The 24,961-nt window shown below is 49.8% G+C and overlaps 2 gene segments (V, D, J or C); both read right to left on the bottom strand.

The window, feature by feature from the left end:
• Positions 1-8,292, bottom strand: part of LOC138806718 (immunoglobulin heavy variable 3-74-like) — a 134,182-nt gene extending 125,890 nt beyond the window's left edge. The window contains 1 exon segment of the V gene segment in view: positions 8,217-8,292. Coding sequence covers positions 8,217-8,262 — 46 coding nt within the window.
• Positions 8,293-23,011: 14,719 nt separating this feature from the next.
• On the bottom strand, positions 23,012-24,349 carry LOC138806717 (immunoglobulin heavy variable 2-5-like). The segment is given in 3 exon segments: positions 23,012-23,046; positions 23,863-24,180; positions 24,267-24,349. Coding segments are annotated over 3 exon segments (399 nt in total).
• Positions 24,350-24,961: the final 612 nt, after the last annotated feature.

Below are 24,961 nucleotides of genomic sequence, written 5' to 3'. Positions count from 1 at the left end.
CAGGCCTCTTAACCTGGAGATTCTTTGCACAATGTAGCCCACATTTTATTTCTGACACACAATGTAAATCCATGTGAGAACATAGCAGGGCTGGCCATGTTTCATTTGGGCAGCACAGGTACTGACGTTTTCTTCAACTCAAGGCCCCAGGCCTGCTATGAAGGTGTTCTAGCACTGGGCAGAGTTCCAGTCTTTGATGGTATCAGTGCCATTTTTGAGAAAGGTCTGGTGATTTTGGTCATAATCTCACCTGGAGCTCCATCTTCCTAAGTGAAGTTTCCATCATGGCTGGGATTATAAGCACATATCAGCACACTGAGTGTCTTTCTCTGAGATGGAGTCTCATGAACAGCTTGGTCTGGCTGTGCTGGACTGGTGAGCTGCTCTTAGTCTGCAGGAGTCAAGCTGACACACACACACCACACTCAGGTATTGGTTGAAAAGTGTTTCCTGAAAGGTCTTGCTAGGGTAGATCTCCAGCTACAAACACCCTGTGCTCTGTCTCTAGACAGCTCTGCTTATGGGCCTGGACCACGGGTACCTGTCCTGAGCACTGTAGGCAAAGCAGTCACCTTCCTGTCTGTGTCCTGTCCGGTAATGTTCAGGGCATTTGCAAGAGCCCCCGGGGCCTGTGAGATGCTGGCTCAGCAGAGAACAGTGAGGCTGAACCTCTGGAGGTCTGGAAATGGAGGCACCTGGAGAAAGGCCCTCTGGTCTGGCCTGGGGAGGGCCAGTGTGTGGTCTTCACACCTGTCTGTGTCCCAGTGATCTGCAGTGCTTTACACTACTGGGTTGTGAATTTGATGACGTCTGGGTCATGTTTTCTCTTCTTGGTCTTATGTGTACATTTCCATCATCATTGTTGGACAGCTACATGCACAATCCACCTGAAACTTTGCTTTCCTGGTTTCGTCATGTTTGCCTGAATTGTCCTTGTGCTCTGGATGTTCAGTGAATTCTAGTAGTGAGTGTGCTGACACACTTCCATTAGTGAACAATTCTGTGTTCATGGTCAGCAAGAACTAACTTCTATCATGACAGATACAAGCCTGCAGGCTGCATTTTTTTGTGCTGTCCTGGGGATTGGAACCCAGGGCCTGGACCCAGACCATGAACTGTTGCTGAAGGCAACACTCTACCACTTGAGCCACAGCTTGCCTACTGCCATCTTGGATCATTAGATTTAGCAGCACAGACTTGCCTGCACAGGCTGGCTTCCCACATGAGCTTCAGATGTCAGACCCCGGAATAGCTAAGATCAGAGGCTCCATTTTTCTATTTAAAGCAGAGCCCAGGATCTCTTCATGAACATTTGGCAAGGAAGCTGAGACGTGAACTTAGAGAAGAAACAGGAAACCACCTGAGACCCTGAGGGGAAGAGGAAAGCCCAGAGGCTGCCAGGAAAGAGCAGCAGCTGCACCTTCCTGATGCCACAGTTCCTGCTGTGTTCCAGGAGAATGGTGCTCACCTGTGAGCTCTGCAGAGCCTCCTTCCTGACCCGAGATCAGGTGTGGCTTTGCTGCACTTTACTTCATTCTGACCACAAACCAAGACGGCCAGGGTTCAGGCAGATTCCTGACACTGGGATCTGGTGTATCATTTCTCACTGTCAAGCTTTCCTGTTTTTTTTTTTTTTTCTGGTTCATATGCATTGTGTATTTTTGACAATATCACATGTACTTTTATGGGGGGGGGTCCGGTTTTGGGGCCTGAACTCTGGGCCTGGGCACTGTCCCTCAGCTCTTCAGCTCAAGGATAGCGCTCTACCACTTGAGCCACAGTGCCACTTCTGGCTTTTTTCTTTTTGCTTATGTGGTACTGAGGAATCGATCCCAGGTCCTCAAGCATGCAAGGCAAGCACTCTACCACTGAGCCACCTTCCCAGCCCCCACGTGTATTGTATATTGTCATAACCTCAATGAGTCACTACATGTAACAGATTTCTCATAGGTAACCATTGATTTGGTAACTATCAATAAATTATTTTCATGTTTTTCAAATTGTTTTATCAACCATGTGATTCCTTGTTTCATGCAATTTTGTACCCAACTTTCAACCTCCCTCTAATCCCGTCCTCCCTCCATCCTTCCTCATTCTCTAGTAACCAACAGTTCCTTTTCTGTTCTGTGCAGTCTATTTCTTCTAGACATAATGTGATACTGGTGTTTCTATGGTTGGTTTATTTCCTTTAAGATAACTTCCTTTAGGTTATCACAAATGACAGTCTTTCTTCCTTTCTGTGGGTTAGTTCTATTCCATTGTCCACACCTATCCCATTTCCTTTTTCTATTCTTCTCTTGTTGGACCTTTACTTTCATCTCAGGACCTTACTCAAATTAAAAATGTTAAAAAAAACCCTGAAAACCAGCACAACACTTTGGAGTGTGCATTTTCAGCAGAAGAACTCCTCCCCACACTCCACCCAAAGCCAGCATTTATATTCTTCCATGTTTGTGATAACAGTCATGGTGACTTAGGTGAGGTGATATTCCACTGTGGAATTGATTTGTATTTCATTGAGAGTAAGCATATTATCTTGTATTTGAATATTTGTTTATTTTTTAAGGAACTGTCAACATAGAATTTTGATCATTATTTTATTGGGTTCTAGAATTTGTTGTTTCCTGGAGACCTTTGTTTGGATGATACACCCTGCACAGTAAATCATTTTACAGACATTATCACTACTATCCTTATGATGAAGCTTTACTCTTTTGCATTATTTCATGTTGCTGAAGAGGTGTTCCTAGCAATCTCTTTGTGCCTTTATGTCTTTATTTTACGCTGTTGCTGTCATATGGAGTAGGAGTGCAGTCACAGGAATGAGCGTGTCGTCTACATTTTAACGTCAGATCTGGCAGCACCACGTTCACTTCTCTCCCTTCCCTGTGTGTCACTGGTGGACATGGATTAAGGGAGTGCTGGTTCTCCCCTCTCATGCATTCAGTGAGCGGTTCTGACCTGCTGTGTGTGCAGAGGGGGAACTCACCTTCCTCTGCCCCAGGCTGAGGTGAAAACCCAAGAACCTGTCCTTTCTAGGCTCTCCCAAGTCATTTCACAGTTTCCTGAGAGGCTTCTCTGGACTTTCTGAAATGTCACCAACTCTTCCCTCCCCTCTGTATGTACCTGTGTGGGATTATCAGACACAACATCCACACTGAACGTTGGTCAGGTCTCGGTCTTTGCCTTGCACTATATGGATTGTGGCCTTGGCAAGAATGTTGCCACCACCGAATCTGTCCTGAGCTTCGAAGGGTCCTCTGCTCCCACAGACTCATCAGTGATGGAAATGACAGTCTTTCCCACTTCCCTGAGTGAGTGTGTGTGCAGATTATCAGACACGACATCCACATCCAGTGTTGGTCTTGTCTCTGCCTCATGTGGCTTTATAGACAATCTGTGTTGCAGGAGAGGTTCTGTGGCTGTGGCACCATGGAACTGTGTCCTGAGATCGGTTGCTGACTGTAAGGTCCATTCCTGGATGGCGAACTGACCTTGCCAAGTACCTGCATTACCTAGGCAACTGGGACACCTGGAAGAGGTCACATCTGCATCTTCTGAGGTCACATCTGCATCTGATGTGGCCACACCTTTCTCCCACCTGATCCCACTTCCCTTTGCCTGGACACACCTTTCCCCACCCCTACCCTATATAAGGCCTAACCCAGGGCCAGACGCTCTCTTTTTCCAGCTGCGTGGAGTGCCAACTTTGCCTGGTCCCAGCAGGTCTACTGAATAAACTTACCTCTTACCTGAATACCACGTGCGTGGTACAGTTCTTACTCGGCTACCTCTTTTTTTAAAAAAAATACCTACCATAAATGGCAGCCTGTCTTCGAGCTCTGGCCGCAGCAGCCACCTTAGCACAGGAGAGCACAAAACTCACTTCTGGCCAACCCACTACCATTCGCTCTCCCCACAGACTAAAGGACCTTTTGTCTCATAAATCCCTGTCTTCCCTTTCCCCTTCCCGCCTACAGCTGCTTCATGTTACTTTTATTCAAAACCCTGACTTTTCACTGGAAAGCTGCTCGCCGCTCAATCCAGCTACCTTGCTTCCATCCAATTCTAACCCTCTTTCCCATTCCTGTGCAGAGACCTTGGAGGAATTCACACCCCATTTTACAGGTATCTCGGAAACTCCTCTTCCTGACCCAGAAGACACGTGGTACATCGATGGCAGATCCACATCTACCTCTTCAGGAAGGCGAGTTGCGGGTTATGCCATCGTTAATACCTGTACCATTCTTGAAAGCAGCCCTCTGCCCCCTAGCACTACCTCACAAAAGGCAGAACTTATAGCTTTAACTAGGGCCTTAATTTCAGCCAAGGGTCAGAAGATTAATATTTATAAAGACAAAATATGCCTGTCATATTCTCCATTCTCATGCAGCAATCTGGAAGGAGCGTGGCTTCCTGACCACCAAAGGGACTCCCATTACTAATGCCTCACTTATTCTTAAGCTATTAGAAGCTGCTTCCCTTCCCAACAGGTAGCGCTCATCCACTGCAGAGGACACCAGACAGGATTGGATGCCATTACAGTTGGCAATTCAAAAGTAGGCAAAGCTAGCATCCCAGAGACAACTTCAGGAACAACGTCCAGTTCCCTTGTTTCGGGTATTGCCTTCAATACAACCCTCTTATACCCCACAGGAGCTCGAGGAACTTACCCACCAGGGAGCCTCCCAGGAAGCACAGGGATGGTGGTCCCTGGAAGGACAAGTTGTTCTTCCTGAGACACGAGCAGCCAGCTTTCTTTCCCAGGTTCACCAGGCACTGCCATTGGATACAAGCCTCTCTCCCACCTTCTTAAACCTTTAATCCATTGCCCTAGCCTAACTACCCAACTAAGGCTATTACCCAAGCCTGCCTCACATGTGCTCTTACCTCCTCACAGGGTGGTCTCCGACCAGCTGCATTCCCCACACACCAAGCACGGAGACACACCCCAGGGGAAGATGGCAGATAGACTTCACTCACATGCCCAGATGTAAGCAGCTGAAATACCTTCTAACTATGGTTGATACCTTTTCAGGATGGATCGAAGCCTATCCCACAATGTCGGAGACTGCTGACACTGTTGCCTCTGTCCTTATTAAAGAAATTATTCCTAGGTTTGGCTTACCCAGGACACTTCAATTTGACAAGGGGCCTACTTTCATCTCCAAAGTGACCCAACAGGTGGCATCCTCTCTAAACATCCAGTGGAATCTTCACATTCCTTATAGGCCTCAGTCTTCTGGAAAGGTTGAAAGAGCTAGTGCGCTCCTTAAGACACAACTTACTAAACTTTCTCTGGAGCTCCAGCAATCCTGGCCAGAACTGTTACCCCTGGCGCTCACCCGCTTACGTATTTCTCCCCGCAGCCCTACTTTCCTCAGCCCCTTTGAGTTAATGTATGGAAGGCCTTTCCTCCTAGGTAATTTCCCTACTGACAATGCCAAGCCTCCACTAATAGACTACCTTCCCGTCCTAACCTTTCTTAGGCACATGCTGCGCCAACATGCTGACCAGTGTCTCCCTCAGCCTCATCAAGGCCCCTTTCCCTCTCCCCCAATTCTGCCTGGTGATCAAGTGTTTCTCAAGACCCTTAATCCATCTGGTTTACACCCTAAGTGGACAGGCCCTCACCAGTTTCTGCTGTCCATGCCCACCACAGTCAAGCTCAAGGGACAGCCCCAGTGGATTCACCTGTCAAGAATAAAAAGGGCTCCTGCTCCTGCCCCGTCTATACCAACACTGACTTCCAGGTACACCTGTTGCCCCCTCAGGCCTACCAAGGTAAGGCTGTCTCGCATCCCTGAAGATCCGGGTGAGTAGCACTGAGCTAACTGCTCTCCTCTCCACACACCTCACTACCTCATCCCTTAGGTCACCTCCAAGCCATGGACATCCAATCTTTTCTTTTCAGTAATATATTTCCTTTTCATCTTTGTCCAGCCCCCTGCCTGAGAAGACTTCCTCCAGACTTCATCTAAGAGACTCGCTTCTTGCAGACATCATGGAACTAGCAGAGCTGAAAGCAGTCACCTTCTCCTCCAACTAGGTCACATCCCAGGCCACCTCTGGTCACATGCCTCCCAGACCTGAGGTCACATCCAGATCCAGTGTGGCCACACCTTTCCCCCACCTGGCCACACCTCTTCCTGTCCCTGGCCTAGATAAGTCCTGGCCCAGAGGTCACTCCTCTTCCTTCCCTCCCCCCCCTTTCCTTTTTCAGCCATGCTTCTCCACCATGCTTGGTGGGGGCAGCCGTTCAGTCAAATTAACTTCTTTTCCTGCCTGAATAGCGCGTGGTGTTCTTTTCATCGGCTACCCAATAAAACCTAGAATTTCCTAACCACCCCTTTTTTGTGAACCGAACTGCCTTGAGACACCACGCGAGATTTTTCACCAATACCATTGCTGGCCTTCACATCCACGTCCACACCACTTCTCTACTCTCTATGGCTCTCTGTTGCTCAGTCTCTGTCCAGACATGGCGCCATGCCAGAGAGCTCCTACAGCCTTTAGCTGAAAGCCGGTCACCTCTGAAGCCGAGGACGCTTGGCTTTGGGGGCGTGGCCATTTCTCTCTAGAGGGCTCTGGGGGAAGTCAGGACGCCGCTTCTGCCTGGTCAGCTCTACTTCACTCACCAGACTGACTCTACATTTAATGGAGTGCTGCAAGTCAATTTTTCTGCCATTCTCAGTTTTAAACAGTTTTTGCCACTGCAATGGTAAATGGTCAGAAGTCTGTTTACATTCAGGCTCTCTTTGTTCTCTCTCTGCCACTCATGTCCAACTTTCCCTATCTCTCCCTTTCTCTTTTCTACATGTTGGCTTGTGCCCTGAAGAGTGTGATGCAGGCTGGGTCCCAGGAACCCCCCTCTAGATTCCCTCTCAAAGGCTAGCCATTCTAGGTTTAAAAATGGTCCGAGTTTCCATTTGTTCAGGTTTCCATCAATGCCTCATGAAACTCCTCCAGACTTCATCGAAGGACTCAACACCCAAGTGCCAGCTGCTGCCTGCTGCCTTCTCCCAGCGTGGACCACATCTCAGCCTTTTACCCCCACGACGCCCCTTGCCAGCAGGAAGTAGCCAGAGAGAATCTTTGCCCTTTTTCATAATTATCAAAAGGCTGCAATTTAAGGTCCATTCCTGGACAAGGAACAGACCTCGCCTAGTACCTGCATTAAGTAGGCAACTGGGACACCTGGAAGAGGTCACACCTGCATCCGCTGATGTCACATCTTAACCTGATGTGGCCACCCCTTTCTCCCACCTGATCCCACTTCCCTTTACCTGGACACACCTTTCCCCACCTCTACCCTATATAAGGCCTAACCCAGGGCCAGACGCTCTATTTTGCCAGCCGCGTGGAGTGCCAACCTTGCCTGGTCCCAGCAGGTCTACTGAATAAACCTACCCCTTACCTGAATACCATGTGCATGGTGCAGTTCTTACTTGGCTGCCTCTTTTTAAAAAAACCTAACCCTGACTGTTACACCCACGATGAGCTCACTGCCGGTACAAAGTTGTGCTGGACCAATTCTGTCCTGAAGCCAGACCCTGGGACTCACTGTTCTGTCACTCACCTGCCTTGTGTTCAATAAGAAGGAGCTAAGCCTTCTGGGTTCCTTGGCAGGCAGTGCAGGGGAGATGCAATCTCGGGTCCTGGGAGCCCTGTGAGGGGTGCAGGCCCAGACCCCAGGGCCACCTCCTCACTCACACCTGCAGGTGACGCGCGGGCTCAGCGCCCCCTGCTGGCCTAGGCTGCGTGCACGTTTGTGTCTGGGCTCCCAATGGGCTCCTCTCACTGTGTCTCTTGCACAGTAATACAGGGCCGTGTCCTCGGTTCTCAGGCTGCTCATTTGCAGGTACAGCGTGCTTTGACTGTTGTCTCTGGAGATGGTGAACCGTCCCTTCACAGAGTCTGCGTACCGTGTGCTACCACCACCTGTATCAATTCGTGCAACCCACTCCAGCCCCTTCCCTGAAGCCTGGCGGATCCAGTGCATGTAGTAACTACTGAAGGTGAATCCGGAGGCTGCACAGGAGAGTCTCAGGGACCCTCCAGGCTGCACCAAGCCTCCCCCAGACTCCACCAGCTGCACCTCACACTGCACACCTGCAAACACAGAGAATCCTAGTCAGCAATGGTCACACACATCCACTATTCCTCCCACTCATGTCTATTTGCACACTCAGCATCCCTTGCTCCCCATAAATCACCTTTCAACAGAGCAACGAGGAGAACCCAGCGCAGCCCCAGCTCCATGGTGGTGGTCTGTGCTCAGTCACTGGTGGAATCAGCTCACAGAGCTCAGGTCAGGGCTGGGCTGGTTTTCATGGGCAGAGGGACGTGCTATTTGCATGTCCTCTGCTATAAAGCAGCTCTGGGGGGAAGTCTAGAGATTGGGCTCCCAGAGCAGAGGTGACTGTGCTGGAGGAGTTTGGTGACAATGGTCACCTTGGAGACATCATGACGCATTGACCCTGTTCTGTGGTTCACACTGTACCTGCAGCTCCTTGGGAGCCTGAGGCAGAGTGTGAGGACATTGAGAGCTGTCTGGGGTGCAGAGGGACACACATGTCCTCTCACTCTGCCATTGTGCCTGGTGATCGTACTGTCAACATTGCTGATCACACACAAAACACAAAGTGCAACACGTCTGTGACCTCCTTGTGCACACGCAAGACTGTAAAACAATAGTGAATGTGTTTCCACACTGGCAGCGTCTCCCATGGTATGAGCTCCATGCCTGGTCTGGGCCTGCACAGCCTAGGAGGGCCCACAGTTCCTGGTGTGTTCCAGGAGAATGGTGCTCATCTGTGAGCCCTGCAGAGCCTCCTTCCTGAGCTGAGATCAGGTGTGGCTTTGTGGCACTTTACTTCATTCTGACCATCAACGAAGACGGCCAGGCTTCAGGCAGATACTTGACAGTGGGCTCTTGTGTATCAGTTTCGCAATCTATTTTTTCTCATTCATATGTATTGTATATGTGTAACAATATCATATGTATCCTGTACTTGTAATAACCTCAGTGAATCACACATGTACCAAAGCATAGGTAAGGGATTATTTGGTAAGTATCAACAAATGACTTGCGTTTTCTTTGAATTGATTTATCAACCCTTTGTCAGTTTCCTTGCATCTGTTTTTCAGGTCGTTGTTTACTGTGATTACTAGTGCTGGACAAGATGGTGAGCTGAACACAAACAACACTTTTGTCCATGAACAGGAATCCACTGACACAAAGGTGAGCAGATTCTGAGGAAGAGAGGAAAGGAGAAGCTACAGGAAGTTCCTGGGGACCCAGGACATGGCAGAGAAGCAGTCAGGGTGGAGAAACTGTGGCACTGAGCTCTGACCTGTGTGCAGCTCTCCTGCTGGGGAAGAGCAGCTGAGCTGTCAGCAGGTAACAGCAGGTGTGCTCACAGAGGGACTGCCAGCTCTGCTGTGTTACACATGGGCTGAGGACCTGTTAACTAGCAAAAACCATGAAATGAAGGAAACAAAATGAAATCATCAAACCTGGTGTTGGGGGCATGGCTCAGTTGTTAGGCAGTTAGTCAATGAGAGAACACATCAGGTTCTGACTTTGAGTCCTAGTCATGGATACAAAAGGGAAAAGGAAATTGAGTCCTGACTCAAATGGTAGAGAACCAGCCTTGAGTGAGAAAGCAGAGGGAGAGTGCAAGGTCCCTGTTTGTGGAAAAGTGCACAATAAAAATGCTTATAAACACATGAGAGATACCGAGTGTTGGGGGCCAAGCTGGGTCATGTAATGCAGGCAGGCTGACAGTGAGAATGTAAGTAAGAACGTGACTGGAAGTTGTACCACCATCCATGAGCACACAAACACTAGAAATGCCATAGATTCCAAACTCCAGTAATGTCCAGTGGCACATTTGCTTCTTATCTTCAGTTGCTGTTGCATTGTTTACATCAGCAAGCCAGGAGATTAACCCAGGTGTCCATGAGAGAAGGAATGGAGAAAGGAAATGTGGTGTCTTTGCAAAACAGGAGATTGTTCATCCATGGAAGGGAGGAAGTCCTGGCATTTGTGACAACATAGATGACTCTGGGGAGTTCACGTGAAGTGTGGTAATGCAGCTCAGAAGGACAAAGGAGGGCTTTTGACACCTGTGTGGTCTGTATTTGGGAAAACGTGTAAGTCAGCAGACCGCAAGCTTCCTCACTGTCAAAGAATGGAACCTGTGCGTGGTGTACCATCCTTAGATCTGCATTGACAACGGTTCCACAGCATTTGTGTGCATTGTCACGTTGCAATCTAAGTGTGAATGTGCATCGTTTTAATTGTCAATGTTATGTCAAGGAAGTAGAAATAATTACAAAACTTTCTGACCTTGAGAACTTTTAGCAAAGTGGTGAGAAGGACACCAAATGTCACCATCTCAGCAGGAGCAGTGGCACCATCGCCGTCCCTCCCTCCTTCCCAGAACCCGACGCTCTCGGGGGCTCAGTCATCCGGAGCATGTGGGCTGAGCCCTCTCCTGAGCAGGGCCTAGACACCAGCAGCCCCTCCACAAGGTGAGCCTTAACTTTCCCGATGCTCTTCCTGATCTGTTATTTGAACTGACACTAAACAGAGTGGGCAGCCTGTCAGGTTTACTGCATGTATCTGTTGTATACTGTTTAGATCCTGTTAAACAGTTATGTTCTCAAGCATTTATCAATTCTTAATGGTGTTTTGTCTGGGTTCTGGAATGTTCAGTTTAGAGTATTTATTTATGTCCACACATGTTGTAATATGTGGAGCCTGGAGACAGGACAGTAATGGACAGGTCTGGAAACAGATTTCGGGTGCCTGGGGCCTGAAGCCTTCCACCAGCTTCCCGTATCCTGGGGCCATTTTACAAGGCATTTATTGAGTAGGGTGCAGGGCATACCTCAGAGATTGAGGTCACAATGTCCTTAAAGTCACAAGCACCAACCAAATGGTCTAATCACACTCCAGTGATAATGACTTCTTTATCTTAAGAAGCTAAAGTAAGCAGTAATTGAGTCTTCTCTAGCCCAAGGTGCCAGAAAGCCTGGTGTGAAATTAGCCTACACCAGCATAGAAATCTGCATTCCCTTCAAGTCAGGACTGAGTGACCTTTTCAGGATAGTCTCAGTGCTCTGAGGGTTCATGTGGGAGGCGGCAATGCATCCTCCCTATCCTTTTGGGTCTCAGAGCTTGAGTTTCGGGGGCTCTCACGACATAGCAATGACATTATGTGCCCTTAATATTGAAATTCCATTCCTGTGTGCAATATTTCAGTAGCAGATACACATTGGAAAGACCCACACAATGCAATCTTCATGTCAGCCAATATGGCGGAAGGATGACACTGATAATGCCTGGAAGCCTGGAACTGTCAAAGTACGGGGCGGTGGGTTTGCTGGTGCATCCAAAGGCTCAGTGGACGTCTGCCTACCAGCCCAGAAATTAAAGCCCAGAAATGAACAGACAATCACCGAACATCCAGGAGTCTGTGGAGGGATCTTCAGGAGGATGAGGAAATCTATGGGCTCAGGGAGAACAGGGAGAACCAGGTTGACATCGATCCACCCTGGGGCAAATAAGGAAGTTTTCTCAAGAAGCTGGAGGAGCTTACAGGAGAATGGAGAGGAAATCAACAGGAAGAATCTGTACCCATGGTGGTGGTATTCACACTGCTGGTGTCTGTGTGGTGACTCCTATGCTGGGTAAACTGTTGTATGGAAATGTGGTGTGGTATGTAACAACTCAGCATTGAGCTGGAGGAAGGCTTTGCCATCCTGGAGGCCAAAATCTGAGTTCCACAGCTTGGTGTCTTTTCTGCGGTGTCTGTGGTCACCATGGCTGTGGCACACACGGGCACCAGGACCCCAGGCCAGCAGAGCACTGGGCCCCTCCTGCTCCACACACACTCAGCAGGTACCTGGAGCGTGCTGTCTCCTGGTGAGGAGAAGGGTTTGTGTACTGTCCAAATGATTCTACAGGATGAAACCTTCAAAGGTACAAGACGCCTTTCCTAAGCCATGGAGTTCAGACAAAATCCCTCCTCAAGAAATGAGCCTTGTTCCTTCGGGTAATGGTGTGGTGAGGGAACAGGGCGTGATTTGTCTTTGTCTCAGAGATGGGAGTGTGAGAGGAGAGTGAGGAGCAGCACCACAGGGGCCAGGATAGGGGCAGAGGCCTCGGGAGGCTGCTCTGCTCAGCACAGGGTTCAGGGTGAGCAGCAGTGCCCGGACAGTGCACTACGCCAGGACTCACGGACACCTGACCTTGGACCTGGACATGCACAACGCCAGGACACACAGACACCTCCCCTCAGTCCTGGACAGTGCACTATGCCAGGACTCACAGACACCTGCCATCAGTCCTGGACAATGCACTATGCCAGGACTCACGGACACCTGCCCTAGGTCCTGGACATGCACAACGCCAGGATACATGGACACCTGCCCTCGGTCCTGAACATGCAAAATGCCAGGACTCACAGACACCTATTTTTAGTCCCAGGCCTCACAGCACAATCAGGCTGCCCATGTGTCCATTTCTCCAGAGCTGCGGACGGTGGAGGTGAAATCATTTATTCAGAGTGGACAAGGCTGAGCTCTGCATCCACATCCCTCAATCCCTGGTCAGCCTCCCTCCAGACCCGACGTCCACCTGCATTCCCACAGGAGGCCTGCTGAGAGGCAGCAGGAGAGGGCTGACGCACGCAGGCTGAGACGTGGCATCGGCACATTTCCCAGGTCTGCAGAAGCCCCGGCCTGAGCAACACCTGACCCCAGGTCCCCACCTGACCTGGGGTTCAGTCCACACACTTACAACCTCCATTTCTGCTGACCAGAGAAAAGAACACACAGGGAGGAGAGTCTCTGGGCAGGAAAATGAGTCCACTGACACTACCCCATTGTCCAGTCGTGAGCTGGATGTGCACAGGCGGGAATGGGGGAAAGGGAAGGTTTGCTAGCTCCAGGGGTGGTGGTCTGGCTTCTCCTCACAGGATTTGGAAGTACTGGGTTAGAACTCAGGCCTGTGCTCGTTGGGCCGTCGTGCCGTGACTGGCCATGCCTCTCATTTTGCTGTCAGCTGTTATTCGGGCAGAGCCTTGGTGTTGACTGAGGCTGGGCTCGGAGCTCAAACGCTGTGTCCATAGCTCTGGTGTAGCTGGGGGCCCTGCGGACGTGGGCTGTCACCCCCAGCTCCTTGACTGAGATTCAGCCTGGCTAGTGTTTTCACTGGCTGGATTCAAACTACAATCCTCCAGTCCCCACTTCCCACACAGCCTGGATTGCAGGGAGGACCTGTGCGTAGCCATGTCCCTCACGTTTTCAACAGAATTTCAGAGCCTCCTCAGCAGGGAATCCCAGAGTGTCTCCACAGGTCTCATGGGAAAGTGATCGTCAGGTCCCCTGGCCTTCCTCAGTCCTGGGGAACACGGCTGTGTCGTTGCCATTTCCAGGGCGATGCCCTGGTCTCATTGATGTGAGAATATGCTTTATCATTTAAAGATCATAACAACATGGTCACATTGTGAACTCAGAGACGCCACAGAGTGGCAGCCCCCCAGATCCAGAGGGGATCACTGGCAGTTGGCTTGACAGATGCAGCCAGACGGTGACACCAGCCCTGAGCTGCACGTTGTGTTCTGGATGGACTCTGGGCTCGGGCATGCTGGGCGTCCTTGAGGGTCCTGTGCGTCCCTGCGGGTCCCGTGGGTCCCTGTGGCAGGCTTGTGTCAGGGCTCACACACGGTCTCCTGACTGTGTCCTACACAGTAGTGCAAGGCTGTGTCCTCCATGGTCACGGAGCTCAGCTGCAGGGAACACTGGTCCTTGGAGGTATGCACTGGCATGTGACTCTGCTCTGGAGGCTCGGGCTGTATGCGCTGCTCCCACGTTTATAGATGTGTCCAGTCCACTCCAGCGTTTCCCTGAGGCCTGTCGGGTCCAGCTCCGCAGTCACCATGCTGACGGAGTCACCAGAGACCGCACAGGAGAGGGACGGCGTCTGCACGGGCCTCGGCAGGCCAGCGCCTGACTCCTGCAGCTGCACCTGGGACAGCACAGCTGTGGACAGAGGAGCAGCTGCGTCTCGGCCCAGACGCCGCATCCCACGCTCCTGCCCAGTCCCAAGTCACCACCGCTGTGAGCTGCCAGCAGGAGCCCAAAGACCACACCTGCTCCACGTTCATGAGGTCACATCTGTCACGTGCAAACAGCATTTCCAGAGTGCGGAAGAGGCTGAATTTAATGGAGGGTGTGACTTCTCTGGGTGTGTATGCGGGAATTTGCATGTGGGGGCATCCTACTTGTGGCTGCATACGAGGGGCAGCGTCCCTGTCCCCTGTCCCCTGGGAGGAGGTGACCGCGGGTCTCTAGACTACAGTCCTCATTCCCCTGTCACCTGTTCCCTGGAGGAGGTGACCGCGGGTCTCTAGAGACTCAGCCCTGTGACCACAGCCTCACCTCCCTGGTCCTTGCAATTACCAAGAGGCATTCATGATGAAAGGCCTGATTTTTCATTTATATATGTAATGTGTGAATGCAAACAGTGTCTTTCTTTATCACACAAACAAATAAACACCTACACATACCCGTACACACACCTCACAGGTACATACATGCCCACAATACACAAGCACACATATATAAACAAACACACAGATACATACATACACAGAACCTTGGAACCTTGATCAGGAAGTAGATCCAATGAGTGTCAGTGGAGGGAAAGAGAAAGAACAAGCATGCAGAAGCAGGAGAATCCTTGTGGACCAAGTGTTCTGGGACTGCAGGGCTTGTCCTGGTCTTCAGAGGTGTAGTGAACTGGGAGGGAGATTGGTAGAAGTGACCACTCATGAGAAGAGCCTGCAGGATTGCATGAGGACACACGGTGGTTGCTTGGGAAGTGTACTCCCAGGAACGCGAAAAGAAGTTTCCAGAGAGACCTGGAGTCCCTGGGGTACATGTATACTGTTCAAGTCAGCATGTCTGCATTCTGATAGATTGGCTCACTCCCATTTCTGCCATACCACCACTTCTGGCTTTTTGGCTGTTAAGGAGATAAGAGTCTCAAAGCCTTTCCTTCCTGCACTGGCTACAGTGTGATCCCCAGATCTGTGTGTGGTCCTGTCCCGAACTGCTAGGATGATAAGGAGAGCACTGGGGCCTGGCTCCACTTGCTTATTCTAAACCACCCATTTCCTCATCAGTGTCACTGGGACACAGGGTTGGTGTTGAAATACACACACTGCTGTGCAGCATCGGTCTCAAACAGTGAACAAGTGGTGACATCACTGATCCCGAGAACCGGGTCTCTCAGGGATCAGACTGTGATGGTGGAGAGGGAAAGTCTTCTACCTGTGCCATGGATGTACAGAGACTTACTAACCGTTTGTTCACTCCTTATTGCTGACCCGTGTGCTCTTGATATTAGGGAGCAGACGCCAGTTCCCACTGTGTGGAGACAGATGGCATTCTGCAGGGCAGGAGTGTCCTTATCGGCCTCGTAATGGGAGATGATCTTGCTTCCTGGAAAAAGAGGCACAAAGCACCAGTGTATACACCCACTCCCCATCTGCTGTGACAAGTGCAGTGTTTCTCTTCCTGCTGATCTGTCTGTGGAGACGTCTGAATGAGACAGGACAGCAGGAGCCCACGGTGCTCCCTCACAGTCCTCACCCTGCCTCCATGTCACCCGGAATTCTTGGTCTCTGGAGCAGAGCTGAGCAACTCTTTCCAGAGAATTCCACATTTGACTGCTCAGCCCATGATTCTGGCAGCAGCAGATGGCAGAGGACACAAGCCAGAAGACACAGGTCAGACCACGGAGCAAACGCCCTCCACGGGAGTTCATGCGTGGAATCCACGTCCCTGGAGGGTCGGCAGCAGGCCGGCCCTGTGGTGACCCGGTGAGTCTGTCACTCGCGCCTCAGGCACAGGGTAGAACGGCAGCGTCAGGCCCAGGACGCGGCCTGTCCTCACCCCGGCCCCTGGAGGAGAAGCTCTGAGGAGCACAGGGCTCTGTGAGCGCTGCCGCTGCCCGCGCTGCGCTCTGAGGAGCCTTCCAATTATGGTGTCTGTTCCTCCACTGCGCTTTCCTCTTCTTGAGTTCTTGGCTCTTTTTCAGTGGTTTGCCTTGCTGTCTCTTCTAAATATATGAATACGACTGTCATCCAAGTGTGCTGAGAGAGGTCACCACGGTGACATCACATGCTCTGTCCAGTAATGAAGTCACAGGACACGTTACTGGAGGCTGCGTCTTGACCTTCACGGTCTCTCTGGAGAAGCACCAGTCAACACGCTGTTGCTCCTTATACATGCACATGAAATACTGGAGCTAAAGTGAAGGTGACAGATGATTACTTTTTTATTTCTGGTGGTGGTCCTGGGCCTTGAGCTCCAGGACAGTCTGGGTGCAGTCTCTGCTCATTTCTGCTCCAGGCTCAGGCTCTACTACTGAGCCCCAGCTCCATTCCTCGCCTTTGGTGGTTAATTGGAGATCAGAGTCCTATGGACTTTCCTGCCCAGCCTAGCTTAGAACACAATCCTCAGATGCCATCCTCCTGAGTTGCTAGAATTACACGCCTTATTGACAGGTGCCCAGCTAGGTGATGAGAAGCTCAGGATCTAACAGTGTTTGCAGAACACTTAACGTAATGGCTCCAGAACACATCTTCTCATCAGCACAGGGCCCGTCCTCCATGAGTGATCCTACAGCAGCCTCAGGACAAGTCTGAGAAATCCAGAAGCCTGAAACCAGGTCATTTCTTCCACAATAGGGACGATCCAAGTCTCAGAACCTAGAAGACACAATATCTGCAGAACATGGAGGAGTCCATGTGAGGTGATGCTCTGTGGATTAGCTTCATTTCACAATGGTTTCACAGTAACTGCACCCTAGGGATCATGGGGCTGCACAGAGCGGGAAGTAAAAGGCTGAGCAAAGACATTAGTGGTACTCACTAGACACTATGTAGATGATGACTTATACAACTGATGGAGGGAGAAATGGGGAGAGAGCTAGAGAAGGGTTGATATTGTACAAAGAAAACATATTCTTTATCTAACTTATTCAACTGTAACCCTGTGATCATCACATTTATAATAATAATAATTTTGGAAATGCTGCAAATCTAAATACATGTAGATTTAATTATGAATTTTGTACCAATAGAGGTGGAACAATATTTTCCATTCTGAAGAAATTTTGAAAAATGTTTTCAGGAAACCAAAATGAGCACCAATATCAGAAGTATTCACATGTGCCCTGAGATCCTTCCCTGTCCCCGTTACCCATGAAACACAGTGTGGCACCAGTGCCTGGACCCTGAGGTCTACACACCGCTGACCTGCAGGCCCCTAGACATCAGTAGAGCTCACACAGGGTTAATTGTATTCTTCCTAATTTATTCACTTATTAATTTAGTTATTTATTCATTATAATGACACATGCCAACAACAGGAGGCTATAAAATACACAGTACACACACACATAGATAAATGTTCAGTAGGTTAAGTAGATTTTGTCTAAAGTATTGATGATTTATGTTAGGTACAGATCTTCCCATCCTGTCTTCACTCCTTACAATGATGAATACAGAAGTGTCTTCCACAGTCCCCTCCCTGTGCTACGGAAACCAGGGCCTCCTTACCAGAGTTTTCTCTTCCACATGAGGTCACATCTGTCTCCACATGGACAGAGTAATGCATGTCTCCTGGTGAGGTGATTGGTTTGTCTCATCATCCACAACAACGGTCCACAGAATACCTCAGAACTTGGAAGTCTTCTTCCTAAAGCCTGTAGAGTGCACACACAGGTTCTTGTTCAGGAAGTGAAGCTTGCTCTTCTCTGATCAGGATGTAATGTGAGAAACAAAAAAGGACCTGTTTGAGCAGGTTAGAGGGCGTCCGGGATGCAGGGAGCTCAGTCAGATTGCTGTGAGATCACCTGGCCCAGCTCCTCGTGCCCAGAAAGAGGCCCTGGTCTGGGGAGACTGAGGAGTCCACCATTTCCCAGCTCAGCAATAGGCTGAGTTCCAGGGGTATGGCCGACCCCTGTGTTTTATGACTTATGTCCCCAAGTACATTTGGTGTCTGGACAAAGAGAAAAGGAGGCTGTGATACCAAGAATCACTGAATCAGAAAGTGAATGAATGGAGCAATTCTGTCAGGTCAGTTCTGAACCCCTGAGCAGTGCTACAGGTGGAGGAAGGAGGGCAGCATTTGAGGCCTGTTAAGAGTCAGGGGTCAATGGGCTGTGCACTCTCTCTCTCTGTCTCTCTCTCTCTCTGTCTCTCTGTCTCTGTCTCTGTCCCTGTGGCTCTGTCTCTATATCTCTCTCCTATTTTTAATACAGAGTCTCCTTCTTGTTAGGCACATATTTCCCACTGTTGCCCGTTCTGCAGCTTTTCTGATTTTATTTATTTTCTGGTACTGTGTTGTGTTTTTGCCTGGGGCAGGTTCCAGACAGTGATATCACACTTGCCTCCTGTGTAGCTGGAATCACAGGAAACAGCTGCCACATTCAGCTTATTGGTTGAAATGAGGTCTTCAAAATCATTTTGTTCTCCTCCCAAGTCTTTAGGATTACAGACACCAGTCACCATGCCAGGCGGTTTCCCTCTTGTTCACAGGTCAAATTCCAACTCTGTGAATCCTGGGATCTTTGTCCTGAGTCTCATGGGGTCACCAGTGTCCGTGAGCTTCTTCAGGATCAAATACTGGTCACCACTGCAGAGCCATTTTTGCTTCCACCATGATACTCTGTTCATTCTTAAAGTCCCAGCAAAGGACTGGAGACATCACAGAGGAGTGTGGGTCATGAACTCAGGAGAGATGCTGTCACACTGTGGACACAGAGGCAGGGCAGACAGCAGGAGAGCAGCCCTGGGCTCTGTGTGCAGCTGCTCCTGAGCTGACCCGGCTCCAAGCTGTGCCCAGCGCCCCCTGCTGGTGCTGAGTGCCCTGCAGGGAGGTTTGTGTCTGGCCCACACTGGATTTCCTGCACTGTGTCTCCAGCACAGTAATAGACGGCCGTGTCCTCCACTCTCAGGCTGTTCATCTGCAGGTAAAGTGTGCTCTTGCTGTTGTCTCTGGAGGTGGTGAAGCGGCCCTTCACGGACTCTGCGTAGTTTATGTAACTACTATCACCACTAATGTATGAGAGCCACTCAGGCCTCTTCCCTGGAGCCTGGCGGAACCAGTACATGTAGTAATCACTGAAGGTGAATCCGGAGGCTGCACAGGAGAGTCTCAGGGACCCCCCAGGCTGCACCAAGCCTCCCCCAGACTCCACCAGCTGCACCTCACACTGCACACCTGCAAACACAGAGAATCCTGGTCAGCAATGGTCACACACATCCACAGTTCTTCTCACTCAGCATCCCATGCTCCCCACAGATTACCTTGTAGAAGAGCCACAAGGAAAACCCATCTCAGTTTCAACTCCATGGAAACTTGTCTGTTTCTGAGCTGACCACTGAATGGAATCACTGGAATCCAGGCTGGGCTGGACCCCAGAACTGTGGGGTCTGATTTTATCGTCTGGTGCACACCCCATTTGCATGTCGGACTGCTATAAAGAAAGCTCTAGGCTGGAGGCCTCAGAGGGGAGGAGCTGATGTAGGAGAGCTAGTGGGGAGTCTGACAATGATTGCATGAAGGAAAGCACAATAACTCTATGTGATTGTGTCTTGTGAGCAGTAAGAACCCCTCCTCTTATTTAATCCTGTGCATGTGTGCAAATGTGTCCTGTATATATGAATTTTATCTTTTATCTTTTTTGGAAACAAGCACAGTACAAAAATAATGATAAATAATTGTGACATGTCTACAGACTTCATGTCTCATTGAAGTTATCCTCAGCACATACCTCTCTGATTCTCAATCCCCCTCCAGTCTGCTCACAAGAACATCTCAAGCACACAGGGCGCTGACTTGGCAAGGTTTTCAGAAGCTCTTTTCTGCAGTGAGACTAGTTTTGAATTAGCACCATTACTATGTTTACTGAAAGAAAAGGGAGGGAACCCAGTGAAGGCACAAGTGTGATTGTGAGTCTCTTGTATCACATCTGTTTATATATAGACATGAGTATATATACATATGGTACTTTTTATATTTTGACATGTGTTCATTATCTGTTGCAAAACAGATCGCAATTTGGTATGAATTAATATGGAATGTAATTAACTGCACATTTCTAAAGGTGCATCTGACCATGGTGAATATGGACACTTGTTCAACCGTTGGCACACACAAGCAAACCTAGGGCTCATCCAGACATGTTTCCTTTGGTTCCTCTGTAATTTTCCATCCCTCATCCCTCCTCCTGACTTACCTTCAGTTAACTCATGGGCTTCTTTAAGTGCATTACATTGATTGTAACAATTGTAAATCAACTGTTGTTGATTTTAATCAGTATTAAAAATTTTTCAGCTCCAGGTGATTAAATAGTAATGTGTTAGCTTATTATCCTAAAAACATGTTCTTGCTACTTATGGTGATATCTTCATGACAGCAGTGTACAAGAGACAGAGAGATAGATATCTTCATGACAGCAGTGTACAGAGACAGAGAGATAGAAAGGAGATATTGTGTTCTGGTAATGAGGAAACTATTTTGTCACTGTCACCTTGGACAGAGAGTACAGGCAAGGGACCTGGTAGCTGGCCTTCATCTAGTCAGGCTCCCTTCTCCCCTCAGATTTGATTCCTTCTGTGGTGTCACCAGGTCTTGTCAGGTTGCCATCAGAAGAGAGAGCTGGCTGTCCTCAGACTCTGAAGGAGTGAGGAAGACTTTATTCCAATCAGACTCAAGCCGCATTCCTGGAGATGAAGATGGAAGATTGATTTGGAAGATTGCTTGTGGATGAAGACATTGCTCATGTTGATGATAACGAGATGTTTTGAATATACCCAGTTTCTGAAAATGTTGAGTCTTTTTCTATTGTCTCCTATTTGTGCACATTCTTCCCGTGCTGCTCATATGAATGGAAAAAGCTTACTGTGCTCAGACATTGGTGATTTACACTACAGCCTGTGGGTGGTGGGTTCTCTTGGGTAATGAGCTAAAGCTGAGCAGACCACAGAGGACACTGGAGCCTCTCACTCCGAAGCCGCCATCTCTGCACCTGCTATTTTTAACTGTGGGAGTTTGGTGGTTCTGCTTGTCCCCTGCTGACCCTGTCCCTTCAGGGAGGAAACGCTCTGCTCAGGCTTCACTTGAGTCCCCTCAGAGTCTCTTCTGCACAGCACTCCATGCAGGGTCCTTGAGCTCACAGAGTCCTGCTGCAGAGTTCTGCTTGTGACCATGGCTCTGGAGATGGAGGTGGAGCCCGTGTGGGAGGGCTGCAGCTAATGAAACCACCACAGATTGCATGCCCAACATGCCAAGCTCTTCCTGGACAGTGAGGGTCTGGTGGTGCTGATGGAGTTGTCCAGAGTCAGCGCAGGTGAGAGACAGGGTGTGTGAGAGCTTCACCAGCCAGCAGGGCCTCCTCCCGCAGCACCTGGACAGCACACCTGAGGACAGAGAGCCACCAACCCTAGCCAAATCGCAGACACCCAAATCTGGGCAGACACCCCAGGAATTATCCATGTTCTTGCAGACTAGACCAGAAACAGTAGAACCTATCTTGAAGCGTGTGGATAACAGAAATGTAATATACATCAATCTGATTACCCAGCCAGATAGTTATATTTTCATGGGGGATTTATACATCTATGTGAAGACCTGAGGGGAGGAGAGGGAGGAAGGGAAAGACACAGCACACTTGTCCTTGCCCAGGATCCCCTGAATTGTAGATTCAGCTTTGCCCTCAAGAGAACTCAGTCTGGATCTAGTCTCCAGTTCATCAAGGCCAGCATCCATCCTCACAACACCGGATTGGACATGTGGTAGGGGAACTGTTCAGGGACCTGGAGGTATTCACATGGTAAAGACAGTAGGGAACATGGAAACCTCCTTCTCATCCCAGGGATTCAAAGGTATTTACACATTGACATCCACACATGTAAATATTGCATACACAATTACATCCACATATTCACACATGTGACATACCTATGTAAATGCCTTATGTGTATATACAAACAGATAAATACATATGGTGTATTTGTATGTGCATACACATCCACACACCCATCCTATATACAAACTATAGGCTGGCGTGTGTGAATATGTATGAATTATATACACACATAATTTAGACCAACACACACACACATGTACACTCTTACCTATGAGCTTTCAAGACCAGGTACGGACTAGTTCAATTGGAAAGTTACTTTTCTAGTCTTTCATTTTTTTAAGTCAAACATCAAAACTCAAACTTGGTGCCTGATGCTTTTACTCATTGTTTCAAGGTCTGCCAACAGAGCCAGGCCTCTTAACCTGGAGATTCTTTGCACAATGTGGCCCACATTTTATTTCTGACACACAACGTAAATCCATGTGAGAACATAGCAGGGCTGGCAATGTTTCATTTGGGCAGCACAGGTACTGACGTTTTCTTCAACTCAAGGCCCCAGGCCTGCTATGAAGGTGCTCTAGCACTGGGCAGAGTTCCAGTCTTTGATGGTATCAGTGCTATTTTTGAGAAAGGTCTGGTGATTTTGGTCATAATCTCACCTGGAGCTGCATCTTCCTAAGTGAAGTTTCCATCATGGCTGGGATTATAAGTACAAGTCAGCACACTGAGCGTCTTTCTCTGAGATGTATTCTCATGAAAAGCTTGGCCTGGCTGTGCTGGCCTGGTGAGCTGCTCTTAGTCTGCAGGAGTCAAGCTGACACACATACACCACACTCAGCTATTGGTTGAAAAGTGTTTCCTGAAAGGTCTTGCTAGGGTAGATCTCCAGCTACAAACACCCTGTGCTCTGTCTCCAGACAGCTCTGCTTATGGGCCTGGACCACGGGTACCTGTCCTGAGCACTGTAGGCACAGCAGTCCCCTTCTTGTCTGTGTCCTGTCCGGTACTGTTCAGGGCATTTGCAAGAGCCTCTTGGCCCTGTGAGACGCTGGCTCAGCAGAGAATAGTGAGGCTGAACCTCTGGAGGTCTGGAAATAGAGGCACCTGGAGAAAGGCCCTCAGGGCTGGGCTGGGGAGGGCCAGTGTGTGGTCTTCACACGTGTCTGTGTCCCAGTAATCTGCAGTGGTTTACACTACTGGGTTGTGAATTTGATGACGTCTGCGTCATGTTTTCTCTTCTTGGTCTTATGTGTACATTTCCATCATCAGTTTTGGACAGCTACATGCACAATCCACCTGAAACTTTTGCTTTCCTGGTTTTGTCATGTTTGCCTGACTTGTCCTTGAGCTCTGGATGTTTAGTGAATTCTAGTAGTGCGTGTGCTGACACACTTCCATTAGTGAACAATTCTGTGTTCATGGTCAGCAAGAACTAACTTCTATCATGACAGATACAAGCCTGCAGGCTGCATTTTTTGTGCTGTCCTGGGGATTGGAACCCAGGGCCTGGACCCAGACCATGAACTGTTGCTGAAGGCAACACTCTACCACTTGAGCCACAGCTTCCCTACTGCCATCTTGGATCATTAGATTTAGCAGCACAGACTTGCCTGCACAGGCTGGCTTCCCACATGAGCTTCAGATGTCAGACCCCGGAATAGCTAGGGTCAGAGGCTCCACTTTTCTTTTTAAAGCAGAGCCCAGGATCTCTTCATGAACGTTTGGCAAGGAAGCTGAGATGTGAACTTAGAGGAGAAACAGGAAACCACCTGAGACCCTGAGGGGAAGAGGAAAGCCCAGAGGCTGCCAGGAAAGAGCAGGTCTTGCACCGTCCTGATGCTCGGGGCCAGCACAGAGCTGAGGCCCAGCCTGAGATCTTGTGCAGGAGGCCCCTGTGGCTGTGCCTCTGTGGTTTCTAGCACAGTAATAGGTGGCTGTGTCTGCAGAGTCCACGCTGTTCAGTGTGAGGAACACCTGGCTGTTGGAGCTGTCCTTGGAGATGGAGAGCCGGCTCTTCAGGGCTGGGTTGTAGTACTTATCATCATTCCACCACACATTTGCCAGCCACTCCAGGGTCTTCCCTGGGGGCTGCCGGATCCAACCCACACCCACACCATAAGTGCTCAGAGAGAATCCCGAGATGGAGCAGGTGAGGCTGAGGGTCTGGGAGGGTGGCAGCAGCCCAGGGCCAGACTCCTTCAGGGTGATCTGGGCCAGGGCCCCTGTGGAGAAACAGCAGGTGGAGGTGAAGCAGGGTCGGGGGAGCACAGGAGACTTCCCACCCCCGGGCCCTGAGCAGAGCACTCACAGGAAGGGAGGGTGAGCAGCAGGAGGGTAGAGCACAGCCTGTCCATGCTGTCCTGTCCACAGCCGTCCTCAGCCAAGCTCGGTGCTGGTCTTTTCAACCCAGGCGTGGGAGGGGCCGGGTGCATTTGCATTCCTCTCACCTGGGTACTGACTCCACCTCCTCCACTCAGGCTCCTGGCTCAGGAGGGGGAGTCTGAGAAGGGCAGGTCTGGTGCACTGTTGGGCAGCGTCCACGTCTGCTGGCTGGGGACGGCCAGTGACACTCAGAACCAGGTTCTGAGCACAGCTTTGGTACAAAGCTGTGGTTCGGAGGCAGTGAGGCTCTGGGCCTCTCTCGGGAAGACAGGACCTATCCCCAGACTTTAAGGCAGAGACCCTGCACCTGGTTCAATCTGGAGAGGGTGGGAGAGACCAAGAGAGATGGAGCTCATTGTGTCCTCAGAGGAGGGGCTGTGTCTAGGCAGGCAGGGAGGTTCCCCCGTGTCCTGCAGCTCTTGACCAGCAATGCTTCACGTTCACTCAGGTAAGAGGGCTCACATAAGGAAGCTCCATGCGGACACCTGGCCAGCTCCCCAGATGAAGCACAACGAGCGTGTGCCAAGTTCCCCAGCAGGCAGCAGACACGCTGAACACTCACCTGTGTGTTTGTGTAGTTGGTGCAATTGGGATATTCTCGTGTTTCATTCATTTATTTGA

The sequence above is a fragment of the Dipodomys merriami genome, unplaced genomic scaffold (assembly GCF_024711535.1).
Source record: "Dipodomys merriami isolate MVZ:Mamm:240054 unplaced genomic scaffold, mDipMer1.0.p SCAF_406, whole genome shotgun sequence".
Lineage (NCBI taxonomy): Eukaryota > Metazoa > Chordata > Mammalia > Rodentia > Heteromyidae > Dipodomys > Dipodomys merriami.
This window is presented reverse-complemented; position numbering and strand designations above follow the sequence as displayed.